The following is a 19,767-nucleotide window of genomic DNA, read 5'->3' on the forward strand; positions in this document are numbered from 1 at the left end:
AAAAAAAAAAAAACCCACAAAATCTGATGTAGATATGGTTTGGGGCTTGACCATGCTGATGACTCCTTATAGAAAGCCAGTCGCAGTTGGCAGAGAAATGACATCAGGGAGAACAGAAGACATTCTAGACATTGGCATATCCATCCTCTAACCCCCAAGCCTGAGCATGTAGAATTTGCATTGGATAGACGGGTACCTAAAGTTGAACTAATGTTGCTAGAGTTATTTGGGTTTATATATGCAAATCACTTAGTCATGAAAAGCACAGCCCTTAACAAGAATTTTACCAGTTTTAACAAGCATCAATTATGATAAGCGACCAAAAGACTTTCCGCAGGGAAAAGAAAATCCAATGGTCCAGAGAACTTCTGCAATTTATTCCTCCACACTTGGAGTCTTCATGTCTCGTAAAGTTTCTCCACATTAGGTATAGTAAGTAATAAATGGGAATTTGATTGTCAAGCATTCAAATTTGAGGTATTAGACCCCAGGTTTCTCCCCCTCTCCTTATAGTCAGAAACCCATAAGCCACCTAGCCTGAATGAATGAAAATATTTGTTTAAATAACCATACTAGTTATTCCTTTATATATATTATAAAATCTAATCCTTATGCTATCTAGAAGACAGTTTTTTCCACTTTATAAATAAGAAAACAGGGGTTCAGATAGTTGCTTACTTCTTAAGTGGAAGAAGTAAAAATCTAAACTACTTCAATGTGATTCTAAAGTCCATTCTTTTAAGCACTGATTTCATTGTTCAGATAAAGTTGACCTTACTCTCTAAAAAGCAGCAGCACAGACACAAACACCAAGGTGCCCTTGAACTTGAGAATTTACAATTAAACCAGTGCTTTTCAAACTTTTTAGACTCAAGACTCCTTTTATTGTCTTAAAAATGATTGATGATCCCAAAGAGCTTTTGTTTATGTGAGTGATATCAATATTTACCAAGTAAGAAAACTGGGAAAATTTTTAAAATGTAAAAATAATAAACCCAGTTTATTCACATAAATGACATTTTTAATGAAAAATAACTTTCAAAAACAAACATGTAATAAAGGTAGTATTGTTTTCTATTTTTGCAAATCTCTTTTAATGTCTGATTTAGTAGAACATAGCTGGATTCTCACATCTGCTCTGTATTCAAACTGTTATCATTCACACATCATATACCCTCTGGAAAACTCAGCTCTATGCCTAAGTGAGAATAAGAGAAAAAGGCAAATAACATATTGTATTAATTTCCTTGGGGTGCCGTAACAAAGTACCACAAACCAGGTGGCTTAAAGAAAGAGGTATTTATTCTCTCACAGTTTAGAGGGAGAGAAGTCCAAAATCAAGGTGTCAGCAGGATTGGTTCCTTCTGGAGGAATAATCTGTTCTACGCATCTCTCCTCATTTCTGGTGGTTGCCAGGAATCCTTGGCATTCCTTGGCTTGTAGTGGCATCACTCCAACATCTACCTCTGTCTTCACAGGGCAGTCTTCCTCGTGTATTTCTGTGTGCCTCTCTCATTGGATTTAGGGGCTACCCTCATCCTGAATGACCTAATCTTAACTTGATTACATCTGTAAAGACTCTATTTACAAATAAGGTCACTCACAGGTTCTACTAGACATGAATTTGGGAGGGCCAAACCCAGTACAGCCTGCCCTCTGGTCCCTCAAAATTCATGTTCACCCCAGGTGCAAAATACAGTCCTCCATCCCAATACTCCCCAAAGACTTAATCCATTCCTGCATTAACTCTAAAGTCTCATCTAAAGATCACCAACTCAAAAAGTCTCAAAGCTCATCATCTAAATCAGGTATGGGTGAGGCTCTGAGCATGAACTGTCCTGGCCTCCTTTCCATCTATAGACCTATGAAACTGAAAAACAAGTTACCAGCTTCCAGAATACAATGGTGGGACCACCACAGGATACAAATTCCCATGCCGAAAGGGAGAAGACGGAAGAAATAAAGGAGTCACTGGTCTATAGCAACTTTGCAACCCAGAAGAGCAAATTCCATTAGATTTCAAGGACTGAGAATCTGTGGCACCATCTGCCCTGTATGCCCATGGAGGCTCCACCAATCCCAGCCTCTAGGCCCTCAAAGACTCCACCGGCCCCACCCTCTGAGCCCTCAGCTTTGGCCCTCTGCAACAGTCCTACCCTCTGAGCAGCCCGTTTCCTGCTTACAGAATTCCAGAAATCTGACAGCCTTTCTTCCTTTTGCACTCTCTCTCTCTCTCCTTCAGTCCAAGCTGTCAGTGTCTCTGCTGATAACAACATTCTCATCCTCCCTAATCTAACCTCATCTTAACTAACTACAATTGTAAAGACTATTTCCAAATAAGGTCACATTCACAGAATCCAGGTGGACATGAATTTTCAGGAAACAGGAATCAACCCAAAACATATATCTTAATATTATAGTTTTGGACTACACTCTGGGAACCACTAAATTAGGACATAGTTTATTTCAGTTCTCGGCAGCGACTTTCAGAAGTTAGCCCAAACTGAGAAGTGTACAGTCTGCATCTCTAGCTAGACAATTCTGAAAACTATGGAATAGCTCTCAAACAAAGATTCATAATTCCTGTTGGCACCAATCTATCAAAAGTAATTCATGAATCTACCTAATAGATGAAATGTCTTAAATAATGTCTTTATGCCTCTTTGTGCATATTATTGCAGACTTAATGAGATTAAATAGATGCAGTTAACAGTAGTAACTTTAAGTACTTCACAATAACTGTGTGGGTAGGTGCTATTCTACCCATTTTATAAATAAGGAAAAGGTTAGGTAATTTGCTCTATGGAAGCTGTATTAGTTATATGTTGCTATATCATAAACCACCCCAAAACAGTGGCTTAAAACAATAAACATTTATGATCTCATAGTTTGAGTCAGGAATCAGGTACAGCTCAGTGGGGTGCTCTGGCTCAACTGGGGCTGAATCTGCTTTCAAGCTCACTCAAGCAGCAGTTAGCAGGATTCGGTTTCTTGCAGGCTGTTAGACTGTGGGCCATGGCTCCTCACTGGCTATTGCCTAGAGACTGCCACTCAGTTCCGCACCATGGAGGCCTCGCTTTAGGGAATCTCACAACATGGCAGCTTGGTTTATCAGAACAAGCAAGCAAGCATGAAGAGCCAGAATGTGAACAAGGTAGAATTCAGTGCTTTATAACCTAATCTTGGAAGAGACAGCACATTACATTTGCTGTATTCTGTTCACTAGAAGCCAGTCACTAGGCCCGACCCCATACTCGAGGGGAAGGGATACACAAGGGCAACACTGCCAGGCCCTATATAAGGGTTGGGCTCAGTGACTGTTACACAATCTGTACTATGTTCTAAAAACATACCAGGGCTGCTTGGATCCCAAAAACCTCAGAAATAAAGAGAAAGGACTTGCATATATGGTGATACTGCCTTTAAGAACCTTAGCCCCATCTCAAACTTAGGATCCTAAATTATGAGGAATGGGGGTGGACTGCAGATGGTACCTGTAAGCCCACATGGTTTCTTCGTTACGCTTCTGCTCACAACCTCCCTCTCTTTCTGAAGACTAACCTGGCCTGAAAAGGCTGCATTGAGCAGGCTCATCATTTATAGTTGATAAGTGAATAGAGTCCTATATATAGTCCTGTACCTACCAACAGATACCATTGCTTTTCTGGGCACTGTCCTAGATCTGTGCTAGAGATTTGCTAGATTTCTTTAGAATGAGATATGATTTATGACATTTGCCTTTGAGAAACAATTTAATGCCAAATATACAAAGCACCTAGCTTCCAGCCAGTGAATTTCAAAATTGTTAAGCATATTTTCCCTAAGTGGATGGATATATACATTTTAAAAACTAAGCCTAAATGTTTTACTCCCAATAAACAATTCAAGAGCCTTTTTTTTTTTTAATGGAGTCTCGCTCTGTTGCCCAGACTGGAGTGCCGTGACACAATCTCAGCTCACTGCAATCTCAAAAGGCTTTTCTTTATGGTACTACAGAACTTCTATAGGTAACTTACTTCACAATATGCAAGAGATATTAGTCATTAAATGGTTTTTATATTAAGGATTATATACAGCCAATGGCTAAGGCAATGAATACTGACTTAATGACTAGAAATGTGCTTGACTTAAAATTTACTTTATAATGCACCTGTTGACTTTTGACCAAAAGTTGTAACTTAGCTAGGTTCTGTACATGTCACTTTATCATAAAAGTTCCCCTTCTCTTTGATTTGCATAACACTTTAGCAAACAGAAACATCTTTACATTTCCTAGCACTATCAGGCTTTTGAATTATAAATGGTGGCAAAGCTATGGGAAAACAGCAATTTTTAACATAAGAGGAATTATTAATGATGTATACATCTAGAATGCCCTCCTGGAACTTGTTTTGGTTTGGAAACCATCAAAAATGTTACTAGAAAGTGACATTTATGTTCTGATGAGCAACTCTAAGAAGGACATTGATTCAACCTCTGTTCTTATAAAAAATTAAATTATTTTTCAAGAATTAACTCCTCTCCCTGGTGGCAGGAAACAACACTGCCTAAACAACACTGACTCCTTGGAAAGCACCTAGAACGCATTATCCTGCCTGCCTATTCTCTTGCCTTTCATAGTTACGCCTTCAGAAACTCCATGCCAAAATTCACTTATTTATTCTGCCCGACAAATACCACTGCATTCCTTACTTCCCTTCAGTGACTGTGTTATGCTCAAGAACATTAAGACTTGTGGTTTGGGACACAAATCGCCAAGCCACAAGAACTGCAGCTCTGAGCCTGGGAAGAAAATGGTGGCCCCACAACACAGTAACTTGGCTGAAATGACCAAATTAACAGATAGAAACCATTGTTTTAAGTCTTTAGGATTAACAACAACAAAAAGGATAAAAAGCAAAACTGTCTGAAGAAGATACAGAACATCTAAACAGGCCTATAACAAGGAGTATGATTTAGTCATTTATAAACTTCCCCAAAAGAAAAGCCCAGACCCAGAGGTATCTGTTAGTATCTTTCCCAGAACATTCCTACTTCCCCAAATCCTTACCATGAAGATATACAGTAGACAATTCATTGAAAAACATGGGTTTGAACCACGTGGCTCCACTTTTGTACAGATTTGTTTTACTATTATTATTTTGGAGATGGAGTCTCACTGTGTTGCCCAGGCTGGAGTAATGGTGGCACGGTCTTGGCTAACTGCAATCTCCGCCTGCTGGGTTCAAGCGATTATCCTGCCTCAGCCTCCTGAGTAGCTGGGATTACAAGTGCCTGCCACCACGCCTGGCTAGTTTTTTGTATTTTTAGTAGAGATGGGGTTTCACCACGTTGGCCAGGCTGGTCTTGAACTCCTGACCACATGATCCGCCCACCTCCCAAAGTGCTGGGATTACAGGTGTGAGCCACTGCACCCAGCCCAGATTTTTTTCAATAAATATATTGGAAAAATTTTTGAAGATTTGAAACAATGAGAAAAGTTTCAGATGAAAAAATTAGGAAAAAAGCAGTTATATCATGAATGCATAAAATATATGTAGATACTATTTTATCATTTACTGCCATAAAATACAGGCAAATCTATTATTTTATCAAAATTAACACACACAAATACAGATCATACATGGTGCAATTCACAGTTTTGAGAGAAACGTAAAAAAAATGTAAAGATGCAGCATTAAATCACAGCTGCATAAAATGAACTGTAATGCACAGTATATTAGTGAAATAATTTCACAGCCACCTCCTGTTGCTATTGCAGTGAGCTCAAGTGTTGTGAGTATGCACTTCAAATGCTGTGTGACACTAATCACCGGTGCATGAACAATTCATCGCCCCAGTCAACTGCATATCACAATGCTCCCAAAAAGCAGAGAAAAGTGATGACATTACAAGAAAAAGCTGATTGCTTGATAGGTATCATGTTGAGGTCTGCAGCTATGGTTGCCTGCCACTCCAGACAGACAATTCATTTTATAAACAGATGACATACACTTACAGTATGGATAAATACAGTAAATGTATTTTCTCTTATGATTTTCTAAGTAACATTTTCTTTTCTCTAGCTTACTTTAAGAATACAGTATACAATATATATATAATACATCAGTAAGGCTCCCAGTCAAAAACAGGCTACTAGTACTTAAGACTTTGGGGAATCACAAATTATATGCAGATTTTTGACTGTGCGAGGGGGGGTCAGCACCCCTATCACCTGCATTGTTCAAGCATCAACTATATATGTACCTACACACACACACACACACACACACACACACACACAAGTGTATTAATTCCTCAGAAGCCCAGCCAAGCATCTTAGCTTGGCTACTTTTTAATTAGAAACAATTATTTTATTCAGAAAAGTATAAACAGTTATCAATTAGAATCTTCTTATATACAGATATAATTTGCAGAAGGTTAAGTCTGAGGAGGCTGTTCTGGGTACTTTTTATAGTCCTTTTTAGTTCTAAGAGTCCATGATACTGCATTTTTATGACCAAAGGGCAATCAATTATGCACCTGGTTGTCTCAATAGGCAGTAAAACCTAATATAAATAAATGGCAAATTATCTGCCATAAAAAAATAAGAAAAACTTTTGAAATGTTAATTTCAACTCCAATGAAACATATACCTAATTAAAACAATTATTTATTCCCTGCTAGAATATAAAGGGAACAACAAGCTTGAGCTGCAAGGCTCAAGCTTTGAGAGCACAGAAAGATTTTTAAACTAATCATGCATTTTAAGTCCAAGAAATGGAGCCAGCCCATAATCTCATGTTGGAATTCCCCCAGGCAAAGTTGGGAACCACCTCCTGACATCGTCTGCAATGTGATCTTCTGTTATTTGGTATTTTTAAGATGACTCCAACTCTTCTGTGCTTAGTTCAGGAGTCCTTTTAAGGAAAAAGTTAAAAAAAAAAAAAAAAGACACCACATTTCACTTCTAAGTCAATGTTAGAATCAGCTTCTCCCTCTTTTTCCTCTTCCTCTTTTTCTCTTCCAAGTGGCTAGCAGCATCAGCAAAAAACATAACTTCACTTTTTGCCTCGCATTCCCTCTTGAGATAATCAAGACCAGCCATATTGAAGCCAATAACATCCTGGAGTGCAATACAAGAAATATTAAAATTTTTTTTCCCACTTCAGTTCATCACAGCAGCGTATGAGAGTTAGGGGAACCAAAGCTTCAGGTGTTGTTACTTATCTTTCCCTCATTAAGAACTTTTCTTGTTTGTTTTTTCTATTCCTACTAATTCCAATGAAAACTATCTCAAATATGGATTTATCGGTGGTGGGTACTGCTAAAGACAAAGCACAGCAATACTATACTACTACTTTTTTTTTTTTTTTTTTTTTGAGACGGAGTCTTGCTCTGCCGCCCAGGCTGGAGTACAGTGGCCGGATCTCAGCTCACTGCAAGCTCTCCCTCCTGAGTTTACGCCATTCTCCTGCCTCAGCCTCCTGAGTAGCTGGGACTACAGGCGCCCGCCACCTCGCCCGGCTAGTTTTTTGTATTTTTTAGTAGAGACGGGGTTTCACCATGTTAGCCAGGATGGTCTCGATCTCCTGACCTCATGATCCGCCCATCTCGGCCTCCCAAAGTGCTGGGATTACAGGCTTGAGCCACCGCGCCCGGCCAGCAATACTATACTACTTCTAAATCACACTAGGAATTTGCCTCATTATTTTATCTCTATACAAAGACACTTACCCGGACTTGGCTAACTTTTGAAATAGTTGTTTCCCTTAATTTTTCTATCACTGGCACAAGCATTTGATTGCTAGTGATCTGTCCAAAGTGAATCCTAATAGAAAAACAAAACACAGTCATGTTGCAGCTAACATGGCTAGACAGAGTAAACAGATAAAATATCAAAGCAACAACAAAATATACATTATAGAAATGTTTCGAGCAAAAATAAAAAAAAAAAAAAAAGCCAAAGAAATTTCTTTCTCTACTATTCAGTTCAATTTGATGATAACTTAAAAAATACTGTCCTAAACCTCATGACACATTCAACTCATTTTCAAAGCCTCTTTTCGCAGCCCAGCAACTTGCCAGTGGCTACAGATTTTGAGTGGTACTTTATGGAAAACTCAAAGACAGAATAAGCCTTCTAAGAAATGCTAACTCAAAAAAGATGCATTAATACTTCTAATAAAGCCACAGCAAAAAAGAGAGACATTCATAAGAGATTCAAACTCTGACCCAAAGTACCAAGATACCCTTGATGACCCTGCTGTACCTGTCAGGTAGTACCCATCTATAACCCTCTGAAGTATTCAGTGTTTCTTGTAGAACCAGCAACCCTAATTCAATAGCACATATGCCATAGCAGTAAAAGAAATTATTAGTAATATGGTTAAATATGAAGTTATGTCTTTACAACTTGCCCCAAATTATGAATATGGCAACAAAACATATTCTTCTTCTTCTCTTGCTACTATCCTGGATAGAGTATAAGAAATGGAGGGTTAAAAATCATAAAACCAGGCCAATTCACCAAATACCTATTTGGTCAATTCACTAAATATACCTGTTTAACTATCTGGCATTGGCTGACCAGTTTTTGTCTTCATAACAGTATTTGAAGGAATATTCAATTTGTCTCCATCTCTGTTCTCTGCTGTAACAGCTTGAGAATGAGGGTGAGAGATGAGAAGAATATCAAGTCTTTGTACATCTATTCTTCTCAACTACCTATTAACAGAATTCTTCATATTTAAGAATATAACCTAATGAACATATTTGCTTTATGTTTCTTAGTTTACCTCTATATATGCCCCTACATTTCCATTTGCACCTGTAGAGACCAAGATAAATAAACTGACTTCCTTAAAATGTTGGTATAAGGACAAAGCAAAACCTGTTAGCTTACACTAAACACTTTAAAACAGGAATGTCCACCTTTTTGGCTCCCCTGGGCCACATTGGAAGAATTGTCTCGGGCCACACATAAAATACACTAATGATAGCTGATGAACAACAACAACAAAGAAATCACAAAAAAATCATAATGTTTTAATAAAGTTTACAAATTTGCATTGGGCCACATTCAAAGTCGTACTGGGCCACATGTGGCCTGCGGGCCACAGGCTAGACAAGCTTGGCTTCAAATAACAAATGAGGCAAATTGGCCAATCGTAATTGGCTTTTGCTAAACTGACTAGAACCAAAGCTATCTTAGATTGTAACACGGAGGCCTATGACTGAATAAGGATTCCTGAGCAATGTATTACCATGACTTCTTACTTAAAGAGGTGGGTCATCATGATCCTTGTTTTAAACGCAAGACTGATTGCTTGGGCTGGTAGCAAATTCCTAGGCTCAAGCAATCCACCCACCTCAGCCTCCCAAAGTGCTGGGATTACAAGGGTGAGCCACCGAGTTTGGCATACTATTTCTTAATCCCAAAGTGTTGACAGCTTCAGTTAAGGTACTACTGAAGCAGTTCTGCTGAAAAGACATGGTATTCTTTGGAAAAGGATGTTACCTGAGGAGGAAGAAGAGGCACCTGCATATAAGTTCAACATCAGAGCCCAGCTGAATGAATTCGTTAAAGAGTTTAAGAATGTCTGGTACATAAGAAAAAGGCAGCACAAGTAGAGATTCTTCCAGCTCACTGAAAAAGAAAATAGATATAAAAATGCCGCATTTGTTAACATTGTTAACATGGTCAATTTTTAAATCTTTCATTATTTTTTCTACTGATTTTGTACTTGAATACACCTTGTGTAGAGTTAAATACTCATCTATAAGCTAGATGACTCTCTTTGGTTTTTGTATTTAATATCTTAATCTATTTGGAATGCATTTTGGTCAATGGCATGATGGGAAAATCTAACTTTTTCCCTCCAGATAAACAATTTCTCCAAAGCCTTTTGTTGAATATTCCATCTTCATATGATATTATTTTACCATATATTGAGCCCATTAGAGTCTATTATGATCACTTATCCTGACATGATGATTGATCCTGACACCAATCCTACACTATTTTAATTTTGCTAATTTTGTAGCCTTTTAATCTGGGAAAATAGTTCCCTCTAGAACTAGCTCAAGTATTATTTCATCAATTCCTATTTAAAATCTTAAAAGGATATCAAATGGGATTACAAACCTATTAATTAGGAAACATTAAATCTTTAAAACACAGAATCTTCCTATCTTCAAATGTATCATAACCTCCACATTAATCAATTTTCTTTTACATTCCTGTAGTGAAGTTTCATCTTTATCCTAAGACAGGTGCTATTTCTTGTAAAGAATATATATGTAAAAAAAAAATATATATATATATATATGTAGATATTGTGGTTCATTATAAAAATGATAGCCTTCAGTCGTTCAAATTCATGAATGAAATCAAAAGGAAAATCACCAATAATATAACAATTATTGCAAAAATGTATGACAAAGAAAATAAAGTATGGCGCCCAGGCTGGTCTCAAACTTCTGGTCTCAAGCGTCCTAAAATGTTGGGATTACAGACATGAGCCACTGTGCCCAGCAAGAATTCTTTAAAAACCAGTAAAATAATACTTAAGAGCGAAAAGAGATAACTCATAATTCACAAGAAAAAATACAAATGGTCAACAAATAGGCTGAAATTTTAACTTCATTAATAGTCAAAAGAAATGAAAATAAACAATATTACCTTTTGCCTCTCATGCAGCAACAAATTTTTTTAAGCCTACTAAAAATCAGTATAATCACCCTGGAAAGTAATTTGGCAATATAAAACTTTAAAAGCTCATGCCTACTGGTCAGTTATTAGGCTGCTAGGACTCTTAAGAAAAATAATCAATAATGATGACAAAGATATATGTGTAAACATATTCAGTGAAGCCACTGATAATAGCCAAAAAGGAGAAACAAATGCAATATCCAGTAATTATTCATACAATGGAATAATTCTGAATCCAATGAATTTTTTTTTTTTAACAATATGAACAACAAACAAATGTTCAGGAAATATGTGAAAAAGAACAGAATATAAAACTTTATATAATATTCCAATTGTGTATGTACATAGAAAAGAAGCCAAAATATTTAAAAAAATTAACAGTTGGTGCTTCTAATTGAATTATATATTATTTCATTGCGTACAACATAAATCACTCCCTTTTATTTGTCCTTAAAAGCATCTCTCTTCATACTTTAGAAGGAACTTCCTAGTTCTAGCACTTGAAAAAGAACATTATAAATTATTTCTCATCAAAACTTTTATATAGTTAAACCTATAAGAAAGATAACCATCAATTATAATTTCTATTTATTTCCCATTCAGATAAGCACTTCATAAATGTTGACAGATTATAAAAATTGTGCACAAGGACTCACTCACCTTGACCTGATGCCTTTAAAAATCTCTAATACATAAGCTGAAGGCTATAAAGGAAGGATTAACACCATTAGTGATACACTTGGTTGGTTTCTACTAAAGTTCTCTAATTTCTATCTCCTATAAAACAGGAACCCCTCCTTCTTACTTCAGAAAAAGTATTCTAAAATAGCAAGATCTGCATGAGTTTAGAGTCAGCCAGATCTCGGTTCACAATCAAACTCTGCCCCTTACCAACTATGCTACAAGTCAAGCCAGATTCCTTATCTATAAGGTGAAGATACCCTGACTCACAAAATTACTGTGATGAGACACGCAAGTAAAATACTAATTAGAGATTACTAGATAAACATACATTCTCCCATTACTCTTCCCCTCTCTCTTCTTTATCTCATCAGACTGGTTTCTGTCAACTTTCCCTCTGAAGGCTGATTTGAAAGTTAATTTAGATGAACAGAATCTTCACAGGGCTTTGGACACTAAACATAAACAAGCACTAGAAAACAGAAGAATGCCAGTCCAGTCCAACCAAAAAGGCTGGCTTGGGAAGTTACACTAAAGTGGTGCTTTTGAAATACAAAATATCTTAGAGAATGCCAAGATTCAAAAGAGACTTTTAAAGACAAAGTATTCCCAATAATCCATCCCCAAATCATAATGCCTCTACTTCCTTTCTTGTCCTTGTAAGTAACCTTTGAATAACCAAGGGGAAACCATTAGACATTTTACTCACTGAGATACTGCCATAAGCCATTAGGATGGGGTTGGTAGGAAGTGGAACCTATGAAGAAATTATTAAATCAAGTCATTAAAAAAACTGAGCCTTGTATAGCACTTGTTATAGACAGAGTGGTAACAGTATTTTATAATTTTGAAAAGGAAAAAAAGAGACCCTAAAAAACTGACAGAGTGTAAAAGAATTATCAAGCCTGTTAGTTTCTATAGTAGTCATGAATGAGCTGGAACAATGTATTTTATCTAGAAATCTGAAATGGTTACCCTGCCTCCCAAACCAAAGTAGGAACGTTTCTACTCAAGACAATAATCACCTCAATCTGTAATTTCCTTTCCTTTGCTTTCACTAAGACCAAGTGCCCTTCTTCCCACAGTTCCTCAATTTCTTCTAATGTAGTGAGTTGGAAAGATTCTACTCCATTTATTGCATATCCTGATCTTAGCTAAGAAATCCCAAAACAATGGTTTTTCTCCTTGGGAAACCCCTTGATACTGTAACTTACTGTACTCTCTTATTACCTCTTTCCCTGCAGCTTTACAAATGGCTTTGTGTTCCTTCATTTTTGCAGTTTCTTCTCGGTACAACTCAATAGCCTCCATAATCCTCTCAGCCTGCAGATGATGACAAAGGAAAGAAATCATCACAACACACTCCATCATCCCAGGACACTGAAACTGGAAGAGCTGACTAGAAATTTGCCAAATGAAATAGCTTCAATTGTTTAATAAAGACGTGCCAATAGAGTGCCAAAAAGCATTTAAAGACATTTTTGGTTTTCTTATTTTTTAATGTACAGGGAGAAGACTGTCATGGACTCAGGTGGGATGATATCTAGACACTCTGAATAGGGCAGGTCCCAGGAACACCTGAAAGGAGCCCATACTGATCAAAGAGATTCAGGACTACTCCCATCTTTGGTTACAAGAGAAGAAAACAGGTTATAATCCCCATCTTTAAATCTCATCAACTTTTTGCCAAAAAATGGCTTTCTGGTTGATACAGAATAAAATTTTCACTAAAAAGTTGAGATCTCATTACAAAACGAGATACCACATTCTATATCAACTTACTGCTTTCACTGTTTCAATAGTTTTCTTTCCAGTAAAGTAACTGTCGCCTTGAGTCTCTCCTGGAACCTGCCAGAAACAAAGAAATCCTTGAACGACACTGCTGACCAGAGTTAAAGAGCTGATAAATTAATCTTACATCCATATAAGAACAGCTATTATTATTTTATGAAAATACTAACAGTGTTACCAGCTACCAGTAACAGTACTTAGCATATATATTATCATAAGAATATCCTGCACATATTTAAGAAGAGAATATCCAAATTTTCTAATGTTTATTTTTGCTCTACAGTGAGTAAAATAATTCCCTAAAGCCTCAATTGCCAGAATGATAATTATTCAATAGCAAATTTGGTCAATCACTTGAACCACAAAATTGGGATATACAGTTAAAGAATCACACAGATTCTTTATCAGCTGGTGATACCTTCAACTTCTAGCCTCAATTTTAATCCTATTAGAAATTCTGGACATTATAGTCAATTTCAATAAGATAACTATATATGGGGCATAATCTCAAGGTCCCCAAAATTTACTTACTGCTGGTTGGTCTTCTTTGGCCACACTCTCCTCATATTCCGCTTCTCTTTCCTGCCGTGAGATAGATAGACATTAATTTGAGAGAAAAAAACATGGTCTCTACATAAAGAGAAATGAGGCAGCAAGAAGGTGCTTCTTTGACAACATAATCCCCCTAATGGCAGCTTTATCTCTGCCTAGCTTCTGAAATGGGTGAGAATGGTCTTGAACAGATCTCCTGAAGGTTCTTGGACTTGTAATGAATGAGGTACAACTGCACTACACAGAAAACTTCAACTAGGACAGCCTGTCAGATACCCACTGGCATATTTGTAACCAAGCCTAAAGTTCTTACCATCTCCCTTTCTTCCTCAAGAATAAGAGGCTCCCTTGTTCTCTCCCAAAGTCTCAGAGATTTGTCATGGGACGATGATACAACATAGTCTCCACTGGGGCTTACAGCCAAACACCATATTTCCTGGTGATGCCCCTGGAGGAAAAAAAAAAAAAAACACCTCAAGAATATCTCATTCATAGACCACTACTTAGTGGGTAATGTAAATATTCTTAAAAGTATTTCTTAAGTACTGAGCAAGCAAAGCAGGCATGTGGTTACCTCCAGAGTCTGTATGTGTTCAAATTTGTCTGCATCCCACTGTTTAATCTTATGGTCTTTTCCAGCAGTGAAGAAGAGATGAGACTTGGGTACAAACTGTAGGTACATCACACTGAAAAATGACAGAAATATTAAAATGTCAACAAATTCCAGGTTAGTAAAAAGAGTTTTACACACATAAATAGCTTTTGACTAACTAGTTCTAGAGTGTCTGACTGTATTTTAGAACTTACATCACTGCCTGAGAACACTGAAAAATAGATGCAGATGCTCAAGGAAAGTAATACTTACAGGTGACTCAAAGGGAGGCATTTGAAAAGACTATATGTACCTGTCGTCATGCGCAAAGAGAGACTTGTGGCAGTCCCCAAAGTCCAAACCCCAGATTTTCACATTCCTATCAGCGGAGCCAGTTGCTATAAGTGCTCCATCCTATGGGAAATGAAAGTAAAATATTACCTTGATTGTTGAATTCTGTACCTGAATAAAAAGCTAACCAGAATATTTAACCCATTTCTTTCAAACACATTAAAATGAAGCCAAAAAACTGATTTCATCTCTACTAAAAACACTGAATTCTTTGCTCTTACCTACAGAGATACTTAAAAAGCTTGTTAAGTAAAAGCATGAACTCTGTGGCTTACATACTTTCATATTGCCACAGGGCAGTGCTATGCCTTGATGTAGGGTTATCTATTTACTTTTTTAGATAGGAAAAAGATTCTCTAATCTCTGGCATGGGATTTGGAAAGAAAGTGGGAGAGAGAAACAGAAGAGAAGCTGAGAAAGCCTCTACTAGAATGTTTATGTATCCCACGTTCCCTATCACTATTTCTCTTAATCTCTCCTATTTCAATGCCTGGTTCAAATGGTTGTCAACATAAAAAAAAAAAAAAAAGGAAGAAATATATTTAACACTGTAACTTAACATTGTTAGTGCACGGATCACAGACAGCTATGAGGTCAACTCCTTTCACACAGAATAGACATTTTTTATTTTTTGAGACAGAGTCTCGCTCTGCAGAATAGACATTGTTTTTTAATATACATTGCCACTTCTAATCAAAACTAGATATTGGGAAATAAATGATTTTGGTCAAGAGACCAAAAGGTTACATAGTGTAAAATACCGTAACTATCCAAATATAAATCCAAGCTCCTCAGCAGCATTATCCTTCAAAACAAAACGGAATGCCTTTTTAAAAGTCTTTCATATTTTAGTGTACTCTACCAATTATAGTATTTTAAACAACAAAGTACTATTTGGGAGAGCTACAAGAAGGATAGAGATAATATTTGCAAAATTATTCTGAAAACATTAAAGTAATATATATAAGACACAATATATGTTAATTTGAGACTGTTTTTGGAGAAAGAATGATGATAAAAACAAATAATCTAAAATGAAGCTATCAAGCCAGAATTAAGAAAGTATCTGCTTTAGAAAAGACAACCATTACTGAGACACTATTTGAACTTTACTTACGTAAGAGATGTCCATGCATATAACAGGTAGTTTGTGTCCATACAGTGAGAGAAAAAACTAAACAATAAAAAAAAATAATTAATGTTTGTCTATAAAATATGGGTATAATTTATAACATGTAGGTCTAAAATATAACTTTAGACATATTTTTAAATTGCTTTATATTTGTATTTTCAAAGACAACCCACAAAAGACAGCTTTGTAGGAGTACCTGTGTCCACTACAGAGACCCTCCATGCGCTTGCCAAGAATAATGCAGTACAGTGGAGGCAAGGAGGCCCCCAGAAGCTTACTGCCTCAGTCAGATCTCTGGATCTTTTCACTGAAAAGATTCCAGGGCACTTGTTTCACAAAAAAATTCCCAGGCCCAACCTGGTCCTATCAATTCTCTGGGTATAGGACTCAGTAATCTGTATTTTTAAAAGTAATCTAGATGATCCTAATACATAGCCAAGTGTGAAATCACTGCCCAGGACACTAGCAATGCTCTATGACTACTTAGTATGACAGAATTTTCTGTCCACAAGGTTTTTTGAACACATGAAATATAACTTGCTTTAAACAAAATTCATGAACTATAGAATTATTTCAAGATGCTAGCTTCCCTAGTATACTTACATTGCTTTGATTCACACACACATTTTTAGAAATGTACTACTGCTGGGCACAATCAAGGCCACTTCTTTATAGCTTCAACCCAAATTCTTAAGGTCAGTCAGTCAGAAAGGGAAAATATCCCCGGGCATAACCACTATACCTTTAAAGTGTCAACATAGAAAATTTTCACAGTACAGTCCAGCAAAGACACAGCCAATAGCTTTTGATTGGGAGAGTAACTGACACACAGAACATCTTCATCTAGTTGCAAGGTTCGGGTTTGCTTCACAGAAAGTCTAGCACCACAAAAAACATCAAGAAAAAAATAAATGAGTATACAAATTCAGAAAAATCCTAACTCTTTAGAGCACAACAAACGATATAATATGTCAAAAGGCCATTCAATAGCTCCCCATTTTCACTCCAAAAAATGGATACAAAATAATATCTACTCACCTCTTTTGGGTACTATTTTCATCTTTCACTAGCTCAAAATCCCAGAATTTGACAGATTTATCTGCACCACCTGACACAAAGCCACGCTGAAAATCAAATGAAATTTCAATTAAAAACTACTTTAGCATAAAAACTTTGCTATGAAGATACATTTTAAAAGTCTAAGAAAGTATTTTCATTTAATGTCATGGGATAAAAATTAAGAAAAATGTGGTTCTCCCTAGCTCCTTTCACTGCTCTTTTGGGTCTGCTGCCACAGACCTTATATGAAAATTCCTACCATCGACTAACATAGGCAGAAATAATAATAACTTATGAAAAGTTCTAGTTATACTATTATCTAGCATCAAGAAGAAAAAAAACGCTCAGTAAACTAGTTTGAAAAATATACATAGAATGGATAATCTAGGTCTAAAGTATTCGCCTCAGAAGGATATAAATTTAGTCCTGCAATGTTCCTGCTTAAAATATTTTTGAAGCTGTTTTCCATTATCAAGAAAATTAGTCTCATTACATGGTAGTGTTAGTGTAAAGTACATAGAACACTCGATCTCAAGTGTCTGTTCTGCCACCTCATAGATTTATAACACAGGGAACAATCTTTCCGTAGTCCCTAATTTTGTTGGAAAAAAAACCCACATAATTTATGGAAAAGATAGAACACTCTACAAATGCAAGATTTGTTACTATTTTAGACTCACAGCTGTTTTATTTGGACACCAAGTGGTATTAAACACTCTAAACTTCAGAGATTTTTTCCAAAACTAAGATCTACTTTCAATGGATGAAAATTTTCTACCATTGAGAATATTTAAATAAATGGGCCAAAATTTAAAGTGTTGTCAAAAATAAAAATCTCAAGATTTTCTAAGCAACAGCACCATTACTAGAACAAGCATACTTTTGCCAGGAACTGCTCTGAAGGTGAGCACATATTTATTGACTTGTAAGGGCTAACGTACTTGCTAAAATTACTAAATTTGTACAGTCACAGACTTTTGTTTGGGAAAAAAAGGGAGCAGCAAAGTCTGCAAAACATTGGCAGAAAAATCATGAGGGTGAGCGATTTGATGTCATGTTGCTGATAAGCGAAAGTAGCCAAACAAGATTTCATTTCATAATGACAGCTAGTCATTTACCAGGTATATAAGAAGGCATCATATATGAACACTAAAGATTAGACCAAAAAAAAAAAAACAAAAACAAAAAAACAAAACTCAGGCTTTCTTTAAAGAAACCCTGAGAGAAATCTTTCTTAGCAGCAGTAAATCTTGATATAAGAATTGAGAACTGTGGCCAGAGGGCTGAAGTCCAGGGCTTTAAAATCTGGTTTAGTTACCTGATCTGGAGAGAGGGACATGGACCATAAAGCTCCATCATGTGCATCTATTGTCTCCAGCAGATTCCCTGAGGCCAAGTCATAAAGCTGCAGCTTCCCCGTCTGGGAAGACACAAAATGAGCACAGCTACAGTGAACATACTTACAACCTCCAGGATTCATGCCTGCACAATTTAGAAAAGACTTCACAATGAAGCTGCAAAAATGTGATCCATTGCTTAGGAAATGGATTCCACGTTCCATGTTCTATATTTCCTATCTGATTAAATACTATTAAATCCCCTACTGATGTGCTGAGTTAACTTTGGCAGGGCTGCCATGTGTATAAGTATGGAATAATACCACTGTGCAGTACTGGACGCATTACTTTCATTGGTTCCACAACTTCAAAAGGAAAATATCATGACCATAGGCAAATCAGAATAAACAAAATAGCAAATGCAAACCTAAAAGCCTTTAAAGTTTAGCCAATCCTTTAAGTGGATGATCCTCTATAGTTATTGGCTTAACCAACTCTTTTCCATCTGCTTTTGGTTTCCTCCTCTGCAATACATTGACAATAAGACATGGGATCTACCTACAACACTGAAGAAGGCAATGAATTTTTAAAAAAATCATAATGGCATAGAAAGTAATTACTTTAAAATTCCTATTTAGAGGTCTGTATATGCCATAGTCATGGTGTCAGCATGTAATACACACACAGAGGCAAAGCCTGCTCTACGATCAGCTTCTGCACAATGTGGTACAGACAGCACAAGCTAGAATACTTGAGTATCAGGTCTGCTTTGTGCCCATTGGTAAATTCATCCCCATGAACCTAGTTTTTCATCTGTAAAATGAAATTTATATCACCAATGTTTCAAAGATGTTGTCAGGATTAAATGAGATAATGTACATTAACTACCTAGCACAGCCAGTAAGCCAGAGATTGCATTTTAGTCACATGAGTAGTCTTGAGCAATTCAAAAATACTTTCCCAACAGCAAATCAGAGATGGACATTTGTTGAAAGAATGAGTGAAAAAGGAAGGAAAGTTTTGAGATGTGAATACTGTTTCTTGGCATTGTTCCTAAAACCTCTCCAGCCTATAATTTTTTGTTGAGCAAGAAATATCCATTGTGATCCATACATTTTGTAATAAAACTCAAGTACATATGGCTTTGTTTTATGGAAATAATAATGACAAATACTTGCAAAGCACTTTTCAAAACACTCCATAGACCTTGTTCCATTTTATTCTCACTACCAGTACAACCACTACTGCTATGTCTGCTACCAGCTCTATTATCTATTAGTTATCCACTGCAGGCTAGTTTTTCTGCTAAGAGTTTTGCATACTTCATCTCTGTGAAATGGGTCAGTAACATCATTTTCCATGAGAACACAAAGGCTAACAGGGTTAAAGTCACATAACTAGTAAGTGCCAGAGGCTGGTACCAGTCCCTCTGGTACAAAAGCTGCTGTCAAAAAGCAAGTGTCATCATCCTATAAGATAAAGAAACACACTATAAGCAGTTATGTGACTTGTTCCAAATGACTCTTTTTTTTTTTTTTTGAGATGGAGTCTTGCTCTGTCGCCCAGGCTGGAGTGCAGT

At 36.6% G+C, this 19,767-nt stretch overlaps 2 protein-coding genes across 4 annotated transcripts in view; one reads left to right on the plus strand and one right to left on the minus strand.

Annotated features, from left to right (window-relative positions):
- SPAG17 (sperm associated antigen 17) overlaps positions 1–12,842 on the plus strand; it is a 235,729-nt gene extending 222,887 nt beyond the window's left edge. Inside the window, exons 48-49 of the mRNA XM_023222722.1 lie at positions 288–427; positions 12,655–12,842. Coding sequence (XP_023078490.1) covers positions 288–427 — 140 coding nt within the window. The 3' untranslated portion in view covers positions 12,655–12,842. The remainder of the gene's footprint in view (positions 1–287; positions 428–12,654) is intronic.
- Positions 6,332–19,767, minus strand: part of WDR3 (WD repeat domain 3) — a 31,043-nt gene continuing 17,607 nt past the window's right edge. For 2 of the 3 annotated variants that reach the window (XM_023222723.3, XM_023222724.1), the window contains exons 13-27: positions 18,170–18,271; positions 16,831–16,916; positions 16,535–16,670; positions 15,778–15,834; positions 14,623–14,723; positions 14,292–14,403; positions 14,031–14,165; positions 13,697–13,747; positions 13,157–13,222; positions 12,605–12,697; positions 12,084–12,131; positions 11,354–11,397; positions 9,500–9,628; positions 7,717–7,810; positions 6,332–7,105 (exon numbers count right to left, since the gene is read on the minus strand). In XM_023222723.3, the coding sequence (XP_023078491.1) occupies positions 6,950–7,105; positions 7,717–7,810; positions 9,500–9,628; positions 11,354–11,397; positions 12,084–12,131; positions 12,605–12,697; positions 13,157–13,222; positions 13,697–13,747; positions 14,031–14,165; positions 14,292–14,403; positions 14,623–14,723; positions 15,778–15,834; positions 16,535–16,670; positions 16,831–16,916; positions 18,170–18,271 (1,410 nt within the window). In that variant the 3' untranslated portion in view covers positions 6,332–6,949. The remainder of the gene's footprint in view (positions 7,106–7,716; positions 7,811–9,499; positions 9,629–11,353; positions 11,398–12,083; positions 12,132–12,604; positions 12,698–13,156; positions 13,223–13,696; positions 13,748–14,030; positions 14,166–14,291; positions 14,404–14,622; positions 14,724–15,777; positions 15,835–16,534; positions 16,671–16,830; positions 16,917–18,169; positions 18,272–19,767) is intronic. The other variant, XM_023222725.3, reaches the window with a different exon arrangement.

Source organism: Piliocolobus tephrosceles, chromosome 1, assembly GCF_002776525.5.
Source record: "Piliocolobus tephrosceles isolate RC106 chromosome 1, ASM277652v3, whole genome shotgun sequence".
NCBI lineage: Eukaryota > Metazoa > Chordata > Mammalia > Primates > Cercopithecidae > Piliocolobus > Piliocolobus tephrosceles.